The sequence below is a fragment of the Leptosomus discolor genome, chromosome 14 (assembly GCF_034619465.1).
Source record: "Leptosomus discolor isolate bLepDis1 chromosome 14, bLepDis1.hap2, whole genome shotgun sequence".
Taxonomy (NCBI): Eukaryota; Metazoa; Chordata; class Aves; order Leptosomiformes; family Leptosomidae; genus Leptosomus; species Leptosomus discolor.
The window spans coordinates 15227496-15243307 of record NC_141404.1 but is presented as its reverse complement, the minus strand read 5'-3'; the positions used below and the strand labels follow the sequence as shown (position 1 = coordinate 15243307).

The following is a 15812-nucleotide window of genomic DNA, read 5'->3' as shown; positions in this document are numbered from 1 at the left end:
ACGCTACCAAAGTGCCTTCTACAGTCTGAAGAGGGGAGGCGAGAACTGTGGTTGCACAAGACTCGGGGCCACATTGGCCAGACTTGTGCATGAAGATGCACTGGTGGGCTGTTTTGAGTCATGGAGAGCCTCTTTTCGATAAAGCTAAGCATGACAGTTCTTGAGGGAGTTTAGACTACAGAGAGTTTTTAGATGTTTTCGTGTCAGTACGTTTTCTTCTACTTTGATTGACCTATGTAGAACTCTTTGTATTATTGTTTTGTTAGGAACTAGCCTTTTAAGAGAGATTAATCCAATCCCTGTCCTGAAGTGGTCAGGCTCCAATTGTAATTAACAGAGATCTAGCCGATAGAGGAATTAATCTGATGAAATGTGGGTGGGTTTTTGTTCCACTGTGCAGTGATAAAAGATGCTGTACTCTGAACTGTAAATGCAGTCAAATTGTGTTTGCTTTGCCTTCGAAAAAAATTAGCAAAGTTGGGACCTTTCACTGTAATTTCGTTCTTTGTGTACATAGGAGGGGATGGGGTTTTTTTAGCTTTGAAGATTCTCACCAGTAGTCTGTTATCTTGTGCTTTTCATCATGCTGACTGTACTGCCTCTGTATTTCTGAAGGTCATCCGTGCTACAAGGTCAGTACTGTGGGAAGGGATTTTTTTTTTCCTGCAGAAGCTGTTATGGTCTCATGGCATTCATCCCATTTGATTCTTGTCTTAAGCATGGGATTGGCTCCCTCCTTTTGGCACGTGCTTCTGGATGGGCAGAGAATACGGAAGGCATTAATAAAGTCCACGGTGCAAAATCGGAAAGCTGTTAAAGAGCCCTTCCTCCTGTTTTCATGCCAAGTTGAACTGCTTGATTTGAAAGAGGACAGAGTTATTTTCGTTTGCTGACTATGGGTGGAGTTGCTCCATTCCTTTGGGTAGATGAAAAAATGTGACACTGGCATTTTTATACTTGGGGTGCTGTGGTATTTTTTTGGCTGGTAGGAGGTGCAAACAACCTGCAATACCCTGAGCGAGGACAAGGACAAGACTGCCTTGAAAGATGGATTGCCTGTCTACATTCTGCTTTTGGTGTCTGCAAGGCCAAGTAGGTGGGAGATGTCCAGTGAGTCGTGTCTGCCAGGACTGCCACTGCTCTCAGCCGTGCCCCATGCCAGAGACAGGAATTCTTCTTGAGCCTGTAGTCTTGCTCTCTTTCCTTGCCTGTGATGACAAGCAGTATGTTGCAGTTGACCTCTGTGTAGTGGTCTTGTGCTTATAATTTGGAAAGATTTTGGCATTTGTGTCATGATCTCTCTGCTAGCTTCCCTTTCCCTGTGTTTAACCTGCCTTGCTTGGGTAGCAGGGTTGCAGCAGCGTGAGGATGAGCCGATGCCGACAGCTCGGTTGATCTGACGATGTCTCGGTGCTGTTGAGAGGAGGCCCCATTTTTCCCTTCTGCTCTCAGGTGTGTGCACACATGCCTTCTCCTTCCCCTCTTCCCGCTGCGCTAGAGCTCTGGCTCCTGTCCAGCTTGACTATTCATTTAACTTTTCAGCTGCACTAGTGTTCTGCCAGGTTAGCAGGTGGAATTTGCTCCGGGGGAGATACAGCAAGCTCCGGGGCTGGTGCAGAATGAGGGAGACACTTCTGCAGCTGCGGATGTGAGTGAGGAAAGCAGAAGCTGTTTTCCCCCTTTCACGGTGCTGAGTTGTCTGTTAGGTCCCCCGTGCTGTGTAGTGTGACCCGGACTTGTAGGAATCCAAGGCAGCTTGGGACTGACCTGCACAGCAACCCAGTTTAGCTCATGCTGCTGGTGCTGGATCTCACCAGGGTGCGGCCATGGGGTGAGGAGATCCTGTGTGCTGATACAATAGGGAAACTCCTCTTCCCTTTTGGTGTTTTTTACAGGAAAAGAAGCAGTTTGCATCTTCTCTACCCTGACCCCAAAGAAGCTGTCCTTCCCTCTGCTGTGACTGTTGGTCCCTGTCCCTGTGCTCTCCTCTCGCATGTGTGGCACAGCCTTGACGTGACTGCAGAGCTCACCAGAGTGGAGCTCCGGTGGTGGTCAGTGTGGTGCACACTCCTTCATAACCTCCTCTGAAAGCACAGAAACACTTGGTGACCTCAGACCTTTAGGTCAGCACACGTTCACTGACAGAGACACGTACTGGGCGCTGCAGCTGGCGCATGGGAACTTGCTTTTCAGTATGAGACTTTCTTTGTACAATATCAAAGTTTCTTCATCCAGCCACTCTGCACGAAGCTTCTTTGCAAACCAAGAGAAAGGGATAATTCTTGCGGCTTCCATGCATTGCAGCCTCAGCTAGTTCAGCTGTTTCAGACAAAGATATAATCTCTCTCTACCATCCCTTGAGGAACAAACGTGGACTAGCAGGAGGGATCTTTCCACCCGTGAGGTAGAAGGAGCGTACCTAGGTGAATTAGACATCCCCTTTCCTCCCTGCATCGCCTTCACCACCATAGCTCTTTATCGTAAAGCACACAGTTATTATTGCTGTAGTTATCTAATTCTCCCTCGATGGGGCTAGGGTAACTGTGGAAAAAAACAGATGGGAAAGTATGACAGCTGCCGCTGAACAAAATATGTTTAATTTTTCACTTTTGTTTTAATAAGTCTGGCCATCCTGTTGGGAGTAAGGCATTGGTGGCTGAGGCCTCTGCCTTATGTATCCGGAAAACGTGCTGTGCTTTGTGTAACAGCTCGGTGGAAAATAAGTGAGTATGTCAGGGGACAGGAGTGGGAGGAGAGCTGCATGCAAATCCTGCACAGGCAGTTGTCTTCTGAGAGACAGGCTGCAAATGGGACTGTTCTGCTGGGCATCTGGAAGGCATTAAGAGTCACGGGAGCTTTTGTTGGCAGAAGTATGGCAGTAGTATTAAGGTGCATTTATATTCAGCTGGACTAGATATAAAAGCAGGGGGTTTTAGCGTGGCAAGTTAAAAAACTATGTCTTTCTAGGCCTAAATGGAGGGAATGGTTAAGATGAGAATGCAAAGTTGTTGGCTAAAATTAAAATGGCAGTATTAGACAATAAATGCTTTGCCCTACATTAATAGGGCTAATCAGAGCCTATTTTCTGTAAAACAGGGAGCAGTTTTAATAGCTGATCTGTTTCCAATAAAACAGCGTGGTCTGAATGATAAAGAAAGGTATTTCAGCAAACGTCCGTTCGCCTCAGCGACTTTGAAGTGCTGTCCTCCTGAGCTAAGGCAGCCCTTAGTTCTCACGTCAGACCTTGAGGAGTGCACATGCCAAATAACTAGATGATCCGGACTGGAGAACGGGGACTTGTATCCTTGGTGGGCAAAGCAAGCTGTGTTTTAAATAAGAGCGTATCCTTATGCAGTGAGAAACAAGCTGGGCCTGATCGCCGCTGCGTTGCTGTTTTCCCTTCCCTTTCCCGAACTTGTTGCTGGTCCCAGTCATCTTGGCCTTTTCCTTAGGTTTTCAGGCCTGGCAAAGAAAACAGCCTTAAAGAATCCTCGCAGGAAATGCGTTTTATTTCGCACATTACTCAAGAGTTTTACAAATGCTCCCGTTGGTTCCCAGAGGGAAGAGATCATGAATGCTGGATTTTGTCCCTCCAAGGCTTTGAGGCTGAGCTTTCCCTTGACTGTCCCAAACTTCCCAGATGGGCTGATGCATACTGCCCGTGTTTCCAGAAGCTACTGCATCTTCTCTGCTGTTGTCCGTATGCACAAAGCGATGTATTGTACCAACGCCTTCCGCAGCCTTGCGTGACAGCATGCTCTGACTTCACCCCGGGGCCTGCTGCGCCTTGAGGCGGGGAGGAGGGGGTGGCCATGGGCTGATCTGTGCCAGCGGGAGGGGACCAGATACTGCGGCAGACAGGACCCCCTCAGAGCAGACGGGAAAGAGGCAGCAGGGGGAGACAGGAAGGATGAACGGAGTACGGATGAAATTTAGAGTTGATTAGTAGTTAAATTAAGCAATGAAAAATGGTTTGGTTTATATTTCCATCATGGTCCTGGTGTTTCAGCCAAAAAGCTGGCTATGGATTCCCACCATGTCAGATGATGACTGAGTGAGTGGAGGCCGTCCTGGGACTGAAGCATCACCCTCGCCTGGGAAGCTACTCCCAGCCCTTTTGGCTTCAGCAAGGAGCCCAGCTAGTCAAGTAGAGTGAGACCAAGCGCGAAGATCAGCTTGTATTTCTGAGGGAGGAAGAGCATTTCGGACAGCCAGCGCAGCACAGATGGTGCAGGGAAGCCTCTTCTCCTGCAGACCTGTCTGTAAGCTCCAGCAGAGCACAAGAGGAGCAGATGGAGAATGGATGGAAACTGAATGTTCGTGTTCGGAAGGACAAGCAGCAGAACGTGAAAACACTTGCTGCTTTTGGCAAGAAACAGGTTTAAACCTGGAAAAAGTGGAAATGGTGTGAGGCACGTTTGCAGCGATGGCACAAAGCACGCGTTTTGGGCATGGTGCCAGCTGCAGGGTGCTGCATCACTCGGGCTGTTTTCTAGGACTAGATTTTAAGAGGTACCAAATTCCCAACAAAATGTAACTTATTACAGATAACTGTCAATGATAGTCATTCTCTCTTATCTGGGGCTGGTTGTTCAGGCTCACTTCGGTATGGAAGAACAGTTTTCTCTAGTTCTCAAGTTTGTCACAGCCAATCTGCAGCCCTCCCGCTTACGGCACCACAGCGTTCGGCAGTTGTTGGTTGTTACGGTGGTGAAGCTGCAACACCACTTTTGCCTGGCTGCTTGTTCCGTGGGTCGTAGCTGCGGGCTCAGGGGTGACTTTCCAGATATTCGCCCAAGAGCATAGAGGTGAAGGTGCATATGCAGAATCAGAGACTGTTGGATAAGACTTGCCACACACGTGGAGCTGTAATGAAAGCAACTGGCTATTTTTGAAATTAAATCACCAAAGTGACCAGTGGAGGTTGGTCCAGGTCAGGCCCTACCCAGCAGATTCTGCAGGTCTGGTAGAGCCTGTCTTACTGTCTCCTTGAACTGCCTTGGATTTTTCCAGGGTTATTTTGTGCTGTGAAATATGCAGACCTCTGTACTTTGATGTGAAGCTAGCTCATCGGACGTCGCTGTGTGCCAGCAGGTTGGAAATGTAAGTGAAATATATGAGACCTCTTTCCATCCAGGCCTGCATCTGGAAGGAAGGTTTTCAGCAATGTAAGCACTGGAGTAAGCTGCCTTTCTCTGCCAGGCTGATCTCAGATGTTAGCAGAACGCTATGCATTTGGTATCTTTTGCCAACCTTCCTCTTCTGTAGATTTTCAATTAAACATGTAAAATGAATAATAGCTTTTCCGAAAAAGATGTTTGAAGGTGATCCCAGATAATATGTTTTAAGATTAAAATCCATTCAGCCCCCAAAGCAGTAATCCCTGAAAAGACTGGGTGTGGGGCTGTCTGCAAACAGAAGATGTTTCTTTTGTGATTTGATAGCAGAGGAGGAATTGAGAATTAAAGATTTATGGAAAAGGGAAAATTATGTGGGCTGATGAACTTTGGTTTGAGGCTTTTATTGAGATTTGGCCCGTTATCCTGATGATTAATACAGCAGAGCTAGCTTCCTTCTCGGAGTCTGAGCTCATTCTGCGTGTGTTTCTCTCACCAAAACAGTGTTGGTTGCTATGAAATCCCCAAACAGCTTTTGTCAGTGAATCAGTGTTTTCAGAGCTGTTAGCTACGGGAAGGGTTGCCTGCAGTGATATGAAAAGGCTTTTTGTGCAGAAATTCAGACACGCTGATGCCTTTTGAATGCTCCTCCAAACCTCCTGAAAACAGGCGATGCCAAGAACCTACAGACCCTTGTCCCTCACTCTGCTGCTTTCAGCATCGCTCTGGGGACGCCGTGCAGGTCTTCAGCTGCTGTAACACAGCGGTGGTGTGCGCCTTGGTTTAACGTGAGCGCCATTCTTGGTGCTTTTGAAACTCTTGCCTGTCTGCACCCTAAAGACCTAGGTGCCTTTGCAAGCTTGGCCCATCCTAGTATTGCAGAGGGATGGTGAGCAAGCGGGGGATATGACGCCTTTGTGTTGAGAGGGGAGTCCTTGGCAGCAGCAGGCTGCTGCCTCCTGCCGAGCTGTCTGCTGGTGTTGGTGCCGTTTCTGCAGCGCTCAGCCCTGGCAGGGCTCTGCTCTCCGCAGTCCCTCCCAGGGCTATGCAGCAGTTTCCCATCTGACAGCAAAGGGCTCCTACTTCTGAGCCCCTGTCTTGGTTGCTTCAGGGGCACTTTAATCGGACCCCTCTGGGATGAACCCTTCGGTGATTACTGATTTTAGGGGGCCTTTTGTGGAAAGCAGCAAATCGGTCTCAGGGCTTAGACTGTTGGGCCATGGGCATCAGGGCCTGCATCTAGTTGACTCATTTTCTGTGTCTGCTCTCTCAGGAGGAAGACTATCCCATTTTCTTTTAGCACCTACTAAACTTGGTTTGATGAAAGAGGACTGAACAGCTCCAGATGGGGTTGTCCAGTCACATCTGTACGGCTGAAGCCCTCTGTGCTGCTCTGCTAGAACACGGCAGGTGCTGGAGCTACAGCAGGGGGGCAGGGCTGCTTGGTTTGAGGACACTGGCTATGCTGGTCAGTGTTGCGTAAAGACATGGTGATCATTAAAGGCTTGATTACAGCCTAAGCATCCACAAAGGCTTTGGGTGTGATGAACGTGTGTGCCTGGTCACCTTCTTAGGATTGGAGAAGAGATAAAACCCTTGTGTGGGGTGGAAAGCATTTCACCTTGTGACTTCTTAGTCACAAGGCGTAACCGTTGTGCGTTGTTTTCCCTCCTTTGTGCATTTGATTTCAGGGGTGTGTAACACCTCGTTTCTCACTCTGCAGACTCAGCTCATTCAAATGGTGATATGGATGCTCCAGCACCGGCTTCTTATTCAGCTTCACACTTATGTCTGTCTGATGGTGCCACCAAACGAGGAGGATTTCCGAGCCCAAGATGAAGACATGCCCTTTACCGCCAGAGTTGGAGGCCGAAGTTTAAGCACCCCCAATGCTCTCAGCTTTGGTTCTCCAAGTACGAGCACGCTTTTCTACGCTGTTCAGTCTGCAGCCTGCTTTAGAGCTTCCCGTAGCAGTGCTTAGGGGAATCGGGCCTTGGTAACAAGACAACTTGTCTTTGCTTGGGTACTTGCTGATTAGGCCCAGACCTTCTTAAATTTAGAGCTGGGCATTGGTGAAAGGGGCTGTTAGACCTTAAATTCTTGCTTTTAAAAAGAAGTAGTGCTTTGTAACTTGCCACGTTCTCATTGGTCATGTAAAATACTTTTATCAGAGGTACTTCTATTTTTTTCAAAGTAACTTGGTACATCCTTGCTGTACTCGGAAGTAACCGCCATGTTCCTCTGGCTGCACCACTGTTACTGCATGAGTTTGGTTTTCAGGAGAGGAAGAAAATTGTGAGAATTTGTTTCAAACAGCATTGGTTCCTGAGGGTTCTAAAGCCACCTAAGGAGATGCAGAGCTGGTTGCTGTTCTCACAAGTGGTTGATTTCTGTTTATGTCTCCTGATTCCTTTAATCTCCTCAGTGCCATTCTTCAGGTGGTTCCAGGAAAGCATTTTTGCAAGAGTATAAATCAGCTAGAAATCCCCAAACTTTCCTGCCTGTGCTGTTAATAGCAGCATTCTCAGGACGCCACTGAGGCTGGATATCAGAAGAGATTCTCTGTACAACTTTCAGCTTTACAGAAGTCATGAATTAGGGCAGAAATTTTGGAACGTGAGTCAGATAAGTCTGCGATCTGCTTATTCTGGCTCGCTCACAAGAGGATATTGCTTCTTGGCCTTTCTTTCTGCTTGCTCCCACCTTCTGTGCTGTTAGGCTTTTCATGTTACCACTTCACGGTATTCCAGCAGAGCTGGCTGGGAATTTTCTTTTCAGATGGTTTTTATGGACTGTTTATAGTCTCCAGAAGTACAATTTTCCACATAAATTGATGACTTCGTTGAAACATTTGACTTTCCCATTGAGAAAATCGCTGTGTTGTCATATGACTAATTGCAGATACATGTAGCATTTTGAGAGACACTTTCTTTGCTCTACAAATCTGAAGGGGTTATTTGGAAAGACCACATAGAAACAGCCTGAATTGATAATGTTTGCATCATTATGCTGAGGAATATAATTCAGTCTCTGTCTGTCTCTCTCTCTCTCTCTCTCTCTCTCCTCCCCTGATAGCTAGTAGTGATGACATGACTCTGACAAGCCCTAGCATGGATAATTCCAGTGCTGAGTTGATACCTGGTGGGGACTCACCCCTAAATAAAAGGATGACGGAGAATCTCCTAGCAAGCTTGTTGGAACATGAGCGGGAAGCTATTCTTAATGTCCCTGCTGCCCAAAATCCAGAAGATCTTCGGATGTTTGCAAGGTAGGACATGAGGAGTGCAGAATGTAATCTTGTTTTCTTACTCTTGCTGTTTTATTCAGTGAGTGGCGTGGACTCTGAGCAAATCCCATTAGCTTGGGAGTTTGGAGGTTAAATTCTTTGGGGTATGTTCCCCTTACACCCATTTCATCTGTGCCCATCAGTTTTTGACAAAAGGTAATACATATGTCACAAGGACACTTGTGGATGAAGAGTGCTGGGTGTGTGAAGGAGCATCAGGGACTGCACCGTGTCCACACACGGTCGACCTGAAACTGCATGGCCTAAAAAAACCTTCTAAGCATGCAAAGCGAAGACCAGTCACGCTGATGCTGTCATTTTGTGTCCATTGGTATTTCCAAGCCAGCTATCCTTTACTTTAAGGTTTGTAAACTCTATGCAAACAGGAGACAAGGAGCATCAGACACAAAGCCAGCTGAATACTTTTACAGTCCAGCCTACAAACGTTTCAAAGCCTGTTTTGCAGAGCTGAGCTGCTCGTTACGTTGGTTAGGCTAAAGGCATTAGGATGTGTGGTGAGTAGCAGTTTGGTTGTTACAGATTTCAACACAACAAAAATACGCAAGATGTGGTTCTGCACGTGGTAAGCAGCAGAATGACATCCTAACCAGCCATCTGGGAAGAAGGTGGGGGGGGAAATACTCTTTCTTCCTAAGCATTTCAAAACACAGTGGCATCCCTGGAATGCAGCTTTCCCTGGGTTTCATACTTGTGGGGCAGAAAACCCCCTGAGGCAAGTACTGCAGCTTTTCCTGTGCTTCCCAGATTCACTTGGTAATCCCCTGAAAACCTGGTGCTCACCCTAGGATGGATGTAGTTGAGCAGCCTAGAGAAATTGCAACAGCAAGAAAATGCTTTTCTTGTCTGCAGCAAAGTTTGCAGCTATGCTGTGCTCCCAAGCTTGTGGGTGGTTCCTGCTCTCTGAATTACTTGTCTCCTTCTCCATCTTCTGTAGACTGCTCAGAGGATATTCTCTGATTGAGAGGTCACGCTTTGGCCATTTGAGAGCTTTGAAATGTTTTTTCCTCATTATGAGGCAAGTCGTTACAAAACCAGTGAGAAAGGGAAGTAAACCCAAAATCACAATTGGTGGTATCTTAAGACACAATTTGTGGGGGACGCTTTGGACCAATTCAGTGGCATGCAGGTTCTCGGTTATCCTGGGGAGAGGAAAGGATTTCATGATTGCTGCCTTATCGCTTCCCTCACCTGGGTAAAGCAGCCATTTGAAAGCTTTGGAATTGTAGATGCAAAATTGATTTCTTCATAAAATCAGCCGTTGTCACCAGGCGGCTGTCTGAACGGCCTTTGCTTTGCAGTTTGCTTGTGCACCGGGTTCTCTTGCAGATCCCCGGGATGGCTTTGCTAAGGCTGAATTTCCATTCCATTAACGACGGAGCTGACAACTGCATGGCTTACTTGTCGGTCAGTGGTGAGGAAGAGAGAAGATAACGATAAGCAATTGGGTCCTCTGGGCAGGATGCTGGAGTGTGCAAATAGAAATGTTCATGCAAGACGCTCTTGGTTACCGGTGGCTTTGAGGCGCTGTCACTTGGAGGTTGTGGGTGTATTTTCCTCTCTTTTTGTGCCGTGAACCATCAGAGATGAGAGTCTGGGTAAACCTGCTGCTCTTAACGAAAGCGTAACCGATAGTGGAGAAGGCGCCGCAGGGCATGAGCTGATCTCCCTCGTTGCCCTGACGCAGATACTGCCCCAGCTCTTCCTCTTGCTCCATTCTGAGGAGCCTGACGGGGGCTGCACTCTGGCAAAGAGCTGCCTCCCAGAGCGAACTCCCGCTATAAATGCACAGCTACTGCCCCAGCCACGCTGCGCCTGCCCTTCCAAGTGCGCTTGGGTGCGCACCCAAAGGGATGGGCTGTTTTCAGCAGCGCCATAAAGTTCAGCCCGATACATTTTCTTGTGTCTGTGCCTCTGCAGGCCTGTTAGTCATTAAACAGATGGCAGAAGGAGCTCGTGCCTGTCCATGGCTATGCACAGCCGGTGTTTGCAAGACAGAAACCTTAAGGGGAAATAAGGAATACTGAAGCTTGGCTCCAGCTCTGGCTGCATTAACCCTCATAACGTTGAGCGGGAGTTGAGATCCAAGTTCTTTCCTTAGGTGCTGCTGGAGGAGGGTTGGTGTGTGCTTCCAGAAGTAAACTTAAGGAGGAGACAGGTTCTTGTTGAGCTAGATCTTCAGTAATGTACACAAAGCGTTCCTCACCCCACATTTAAGAAGTGCTTTTAAAGACAGTTTGAGGCTTCAGTCATGGCTTCTCTCCTAAACCATGGGTGTGGAGTCACTTTCAGGATTTTTTTTTCCTCGCTCTTAGATTGGGAGATGGAGATCCTTTACTCCCCTGAGGAATGCTCGTTGGTGGCACTAAGCTGTGGACACTTCTCCATTTTGAAGCAGTGCTGGTGGAAGGGATATCTCCTTGGCCAGAAATAAGCTCATTTTATTTGAATGACTAGTCTGAGATGATAATTTATTATTTTTTTTTAGTGTTTAAGAACACTGCACTGCTGTTAGAGGGGCAGCTCTTATAACCTGAAGAGGTGAGAACAGTGATGAGCAATGGAAAGCAATAACCTTCCATCACTGCACCCAGATCTGGAAGTGCACATGTCAAGAGACATACCAGTGCAGCTTCAGAGGGACTCAAGTGCAGTGCTGCTGCCCCAAGAAGTGCCATCATACGTCCTCTTTGGGTCCCGTAAATGTTCATTGCCCAAAAAGGCGGAAGCAGTGCCCGTTGTCACTGGAGCTGCGAGCCCCAAGTTACAGCTTGGTAGATTCTAGTTGGGACTTTTGGGAAAACTTCTTCCCTGGGAGGGTGGTGCAGCCCAGTATGGATTACCCAGGCCTGGGGGGGGGGGGCGGGGGAGTGTCTCCATCCTTGGAGGGTTCAGAGCTTGGCTAGAAAAGACTATAGCATTGGCAATAGTCCTGCTGGAGCAGGATGCTGGACTAGACTTCGGAGGTGTCTTCCAGCCGGCATTTTTGTGATATCCTTTAATATCCTCTCTAGCTTTTATGGGAGTGGAAAGTATTTCATCTTGACTGGTTACAAACCAGATTCTTTTTGAATATAGGATGGATTTATTTATTGGAAAACTCCTGCTTAGTCCGTGTTGCTGTTGAAAGCCAGGTCGTAATCATTTGCACAGAAGACAGCTCTGCCAGGAGGAGAGCATGGGCAGTCGCAGGGAGCAGCTTTGTAAAAGGGAGGGGATACATAGCTTCTAAAATCTTTTCCAAACTTGCTTTTTGAACAGTGATACAAGTTATAAGATACAATACACAAAAATGTCTGTTAATACCAGGGAACAGCCTGGTTTTGACACACACACACAAACCGACGCTGTCCCTGCTAATGGCCGCTTCTCAGCGCACCCTGGTTGCCAGCCCACGGGAGGAAGCCAGTTAGCCCGATTGAAATACCCTGGGGGAGAGAGTGCAAACGGCAAGTGCACAGCCCAGATAGTGGAAAGGTAAATATGACTGGGGCTTGTCCGGCTGCTGTTTGCTTGGACTGCAGGTACAGGGGTGTCGCAATTCGGCACCATAGTGCCCGCCTGAGAGCTGGCAGGTGAACATCAAAGCAGAAAGGGGTTTGCAGAGTGCTGGGGGCTGCACAGCCCCAGGCTGCCTGCAGGGATGGGGCAGTGAGGTTCCTGGCTCTGAGCTTACGTACTGCTCTTTGGGGAACACAGGGGGGGCGAGAGGAGGGACACAGCACATTGGGGAGCAGAGAAACACGAATGGCAGTGGACTAGAGGTGACACCTACTCCGTGCAGCATAGAGGGAGGGTGTGATGGAGACTCGTTGCACAGTGACTCCTCTCTAGTCACTCATGAAGGGTGACGGGTGACTGAGTGCCAAGCCTGAGCAGCAGGAGGCAGCCAGGCCCTCCAGGGAAAGCATGAGCGGCCCCGTCCTGCTGTCACGTGCAAGTAGGTGGGAATGCTCAGAGGGGTATTTGGGCCCTTCCGAGGGCTGTTCCTGAGTGAACAAACTGGAAAATAGCTCTTGTCATCGCCGCTCGTCACCGTCCCTTGGCATGAAGCAGCAGGACAACATCCTCCTAAACCACAGGCGGGCGGGGAAGTTCGAGCAGAAGAGCTGCCGACACGCAGAGCAGAGCGCAGGGCACGACACCTGCAGCTGCACGTCTGGCTGTAGCTGGGGAAGTGATGCTGGCGTATGGGTTCAGGCCCTGATGGGTAGGAGTACTGGAGTGACACGTGCAGCCTGGCTCCGACATCTGGGAGGGTGTTAGGACAAGGACGAGGCTGAGCGGCCAACTCGAGCTTTGCCTGGAGGCCTGGCTTGGCGTTACAGCCCCGACGGGTCCTGGGGAGCTGCTCCTCAGCCGTCGGGGACTGGCTGCAGGGAAGAGGCTGCAGCGGTTTGTCTCAGACCCTGCTATGGCTGCACAGGGCCGAGGTTATCTGATGCCTGTAGTGGGAAGTGGCCAGCAAAGGGGTATCTATCTGTGCTGTCTCTGTTTAAAGAGAACTGGGAATTTAAGAAGCCAGTGTGGTTTGACCTTAGGCTTCAGGATTTTGAGGCTCTTTGGGGGCTCTGTAACTCCCAGAGCTTCTCCATGGTTCCTGTCATGACAATTTTCATCTCCCTATTGTGATTGCTCCACCTAACCCAAGCTGACCAAACCTCAAGTGCATGACCTGTAGTTACCAGGCCCCTTTGGGAAACACGCTCTAGATTCTAAAAGCAAGTGTAGGTACCCAGGCCCCTGCTGCAGAGCTGTGACCAAGGGCATTGCAGACCCAGCTAAGAGAGCGCAGAAGTAAATCTGCCACGTCCTGACTTCTCGAGGCTTGTTGGCACTTGTGGTTCCTCACTTTCTGGAGTTAAAACTACGTTGAAAATTGACAATATCTCAGGAAACGCCTCAGGTGAGGAAAACTTTTGATTCAAGGAGGACCTTTGCAAAGCCCTGAAGCCGGGGAGTCCCCTGTTTTTCCGGGGGACTTCTATGCTAGGCATGCCGAAGGTAAGAACCGATTGAATTCAGTTCACCTCCTATGTAAATGAGGGACACAACCCAAACGCCTTCTGATATGTGTCCCTTGAGGGTGGCAGTATCAGTTCTAGCTCCATGCACTTGCTTTTGGCCCACGTGCCTCCCTTGCTCTTCTTCCCTGCAGGCTGCTGCACTATTTCCGAGGTCGACACCATTTGGAGGAGATCATGTACAACGAGAACATGCGTCGCTCCCAGCTGCTGATGCTGTTTGACAAATTCCGCAGCGTGCTGGTGGTGACCAGCCACGAGGACCCCGTGATTTCAGTTTTTCAGTCTCTCTTAAAGTGACTCTACTGGCAAAGGAAGGGAACCTGCTACCCTCTCCATAGGGATCGTCTAAAAGAGGCCTAAAAACTAAAGGGGGTGACTTCAGTTCCTTCTTGCCATGTGACACGGAGCAGGTTCTCCCCCTCTGCGCCTCGATTTCCCTTCTGCTCCCTGGGTGCCAGCTGAGGCCGGTCAGGGCGCGGGCGCTGGGGCCTGCTGCGGGACAGCACGCGCTTGCTCAGCCTGCGTTCCTGCCGTGCTGCCGTCGCAGCACGGGAGCTGCCGCTTCACAGCCCTGCCCTGACGCTGCCCCCTCCCCAGGGCGCGGGAGAGCGGGCCAAGATGACTTCCACTGCGGCGTTCCTGACAGTGCTTCACCTTTGGGGGGACGCTGGTGCATCAGAAGTGCTTTCTCTGCTCTCCAGCAACGTGCCTGCTGGGTCGTGCAGCCCCGAGCACGGTTGTTGAGTAGCCTGGTGCCCTGGCAGAGCACACATGGCCTCTGCTCAAGGGCAGAGTGGAGCTGGCCTGGCCTTTAGGGAACTGTCCCTGGGCACCGAGGAATTCTGTTTGAGCACTGTTATCTGGCAGCAGCGAGGACAGAGGTTGAAAGGCAAAGTATCACAAGTAAACAGTTTCACAAATGACTCGCTCGCTGTGTTACAGCTTGTTTCCTCTCCCCCCTCTCATTACTGAGCGTCTCTTTGAGCACGGCTGTCACCAGGCACCCTCTGTGTTTGTGGGTTTTCAGGGTTTCCAGTTTTTGACTGGGGGGTGGGGAGCTTGGTTGTTGAGCAGGACCAATTAGCTGGCCAAGCTGCAAGTGTAGGGACAGAGCAGCTCTGCACAGCCAGAGGCTGGATCTGAGGGCACTCAGCCTTGTCCCCTGGGCCTTGTTTTGTTCCTCCCTTCTTCTCCCTGCAAGCATGGCTGTGGCTGCAGGGAACCAGCCGGGGAACCTGGCCTGGGTTAAAACTGTCCAGCCGAAAACCAAGACAGCTGTGTTTCCTGCTCTGGCTCAGGCAGGACTGCTCCTCCAGCTCTGCCAGGGCTAGAACAAGAGGTGACAGCCCTGTTTCTGGGGACAGCAGGAGCTTAGGCCAGCTCACCCCTGCTCTGTGCTGTGTACCCTGGGAAGGGGAGGGGCATGGTGGCAGCTTCCAGGGGTGGGTGGTGTTTTAAGACTGTCAGGCTCCTCCTTAACACCTTCCCTTACACCACACACACAAGCTGGAGTTTTTCCCAGAGCTGGGGGCTCGCACAGAGCAGCTTCACTTGCCCACACAAACTGGGTGAAACCGTGAGCTGTATGTAACTTCTCTACCACCAGCACCGCACAGTCACGCCGGGGGAGCCCGGTGTCCACAGCACAACAGCCACCCCCTGACAGCTCCTTACTCACAGTCCCTTCAGCGCATCCTGCCCTGCAGCTACAAGCAGGGACAGTACAGAAGAGCAAAAGCAATATCCGACCCAAAAATCAGATCAACATTGCTGTAGGCCCCCAGTCCCAACCAGCCCCCAACTGCATCTCAAGGCAAGTGACTGAGCTCAGCCTAACAAGGGCTGTTCAGAAGGGGCCAAAGAAGATTTTTTTCACGTGGTAGGGACAAGGGTTTTGAAAAACTTGAGCTTATTTCTTGCATGTGAATCCTAAGGGGAGGGTGGGGTGGGGGTATGCGTCCCTGTCCCTGGCTGCAGTCCTGCAGGTTCTGCCCTAAAGCCTAGAGGTTTTTTTTTCCCTCCTTGTACCTCATGGCAGGCTGCAGCATCGCAGAAATCTCAGCATTGGTGCTTTCTCTCTGTTGGGGGTCGCACACTGGTAAATTTTGAACTGATTTCAAAAGGAGGTGGGAAAACAAACAAAAACACATTCTTGTTCTCTAAGCTGGATGTTATGGTACAGGTTGGAAGGGATCTCTGGAGGTCTTTTATCCAAACCTCTGCTCAGAGAGAACGTGTTAGATCAGGGCATGCAGGAGCTTGTCCAGTGGAGGTTCAAATGTCCCACAGCTTCTCGGGGCCCCTGTTCCAGTGTTTTTGACCACCCTCACAGTGAAAATTTTTTCCATACAGCTAATGAGAATT

At 49.6% G+C, this 15812-nt stretch overlaps 1 protein-coding gene across 4 annotated transcripts in view; it reads left to right on the top strand.

Moving 5' to 3' along the window:
• The window catches only part of NPRL3 (NPR3 like, GATOR1 complex subunit), a 49281-nt gene extending 34910 nt beyond the window's left edge, over positions 1-14371 (top strand). For all 4 annotated transcript variants that reach the window (XM_086473034.1, XM_086473033.1, XM_086473036.1 and 1 more), the window contains 3 exons: positions 6841-7030; positions 8193-8385; positions 13580-14371. In XM_086473034.1, coding sequence (XP_086329160.1) covers positions 6841-7030; positions 8193-8385; positions 13580-13745 — 549 coding nt within the window. In that variant the 3' untranslated portion in view covers positions 13746-14371. The remainder of the gene's footprint in view (positions 1-6840; positions 7031-8192; positions 8386-13579) is intronic.
• Positions 14372-15812: the final 1441 nt, after the last annotated feature.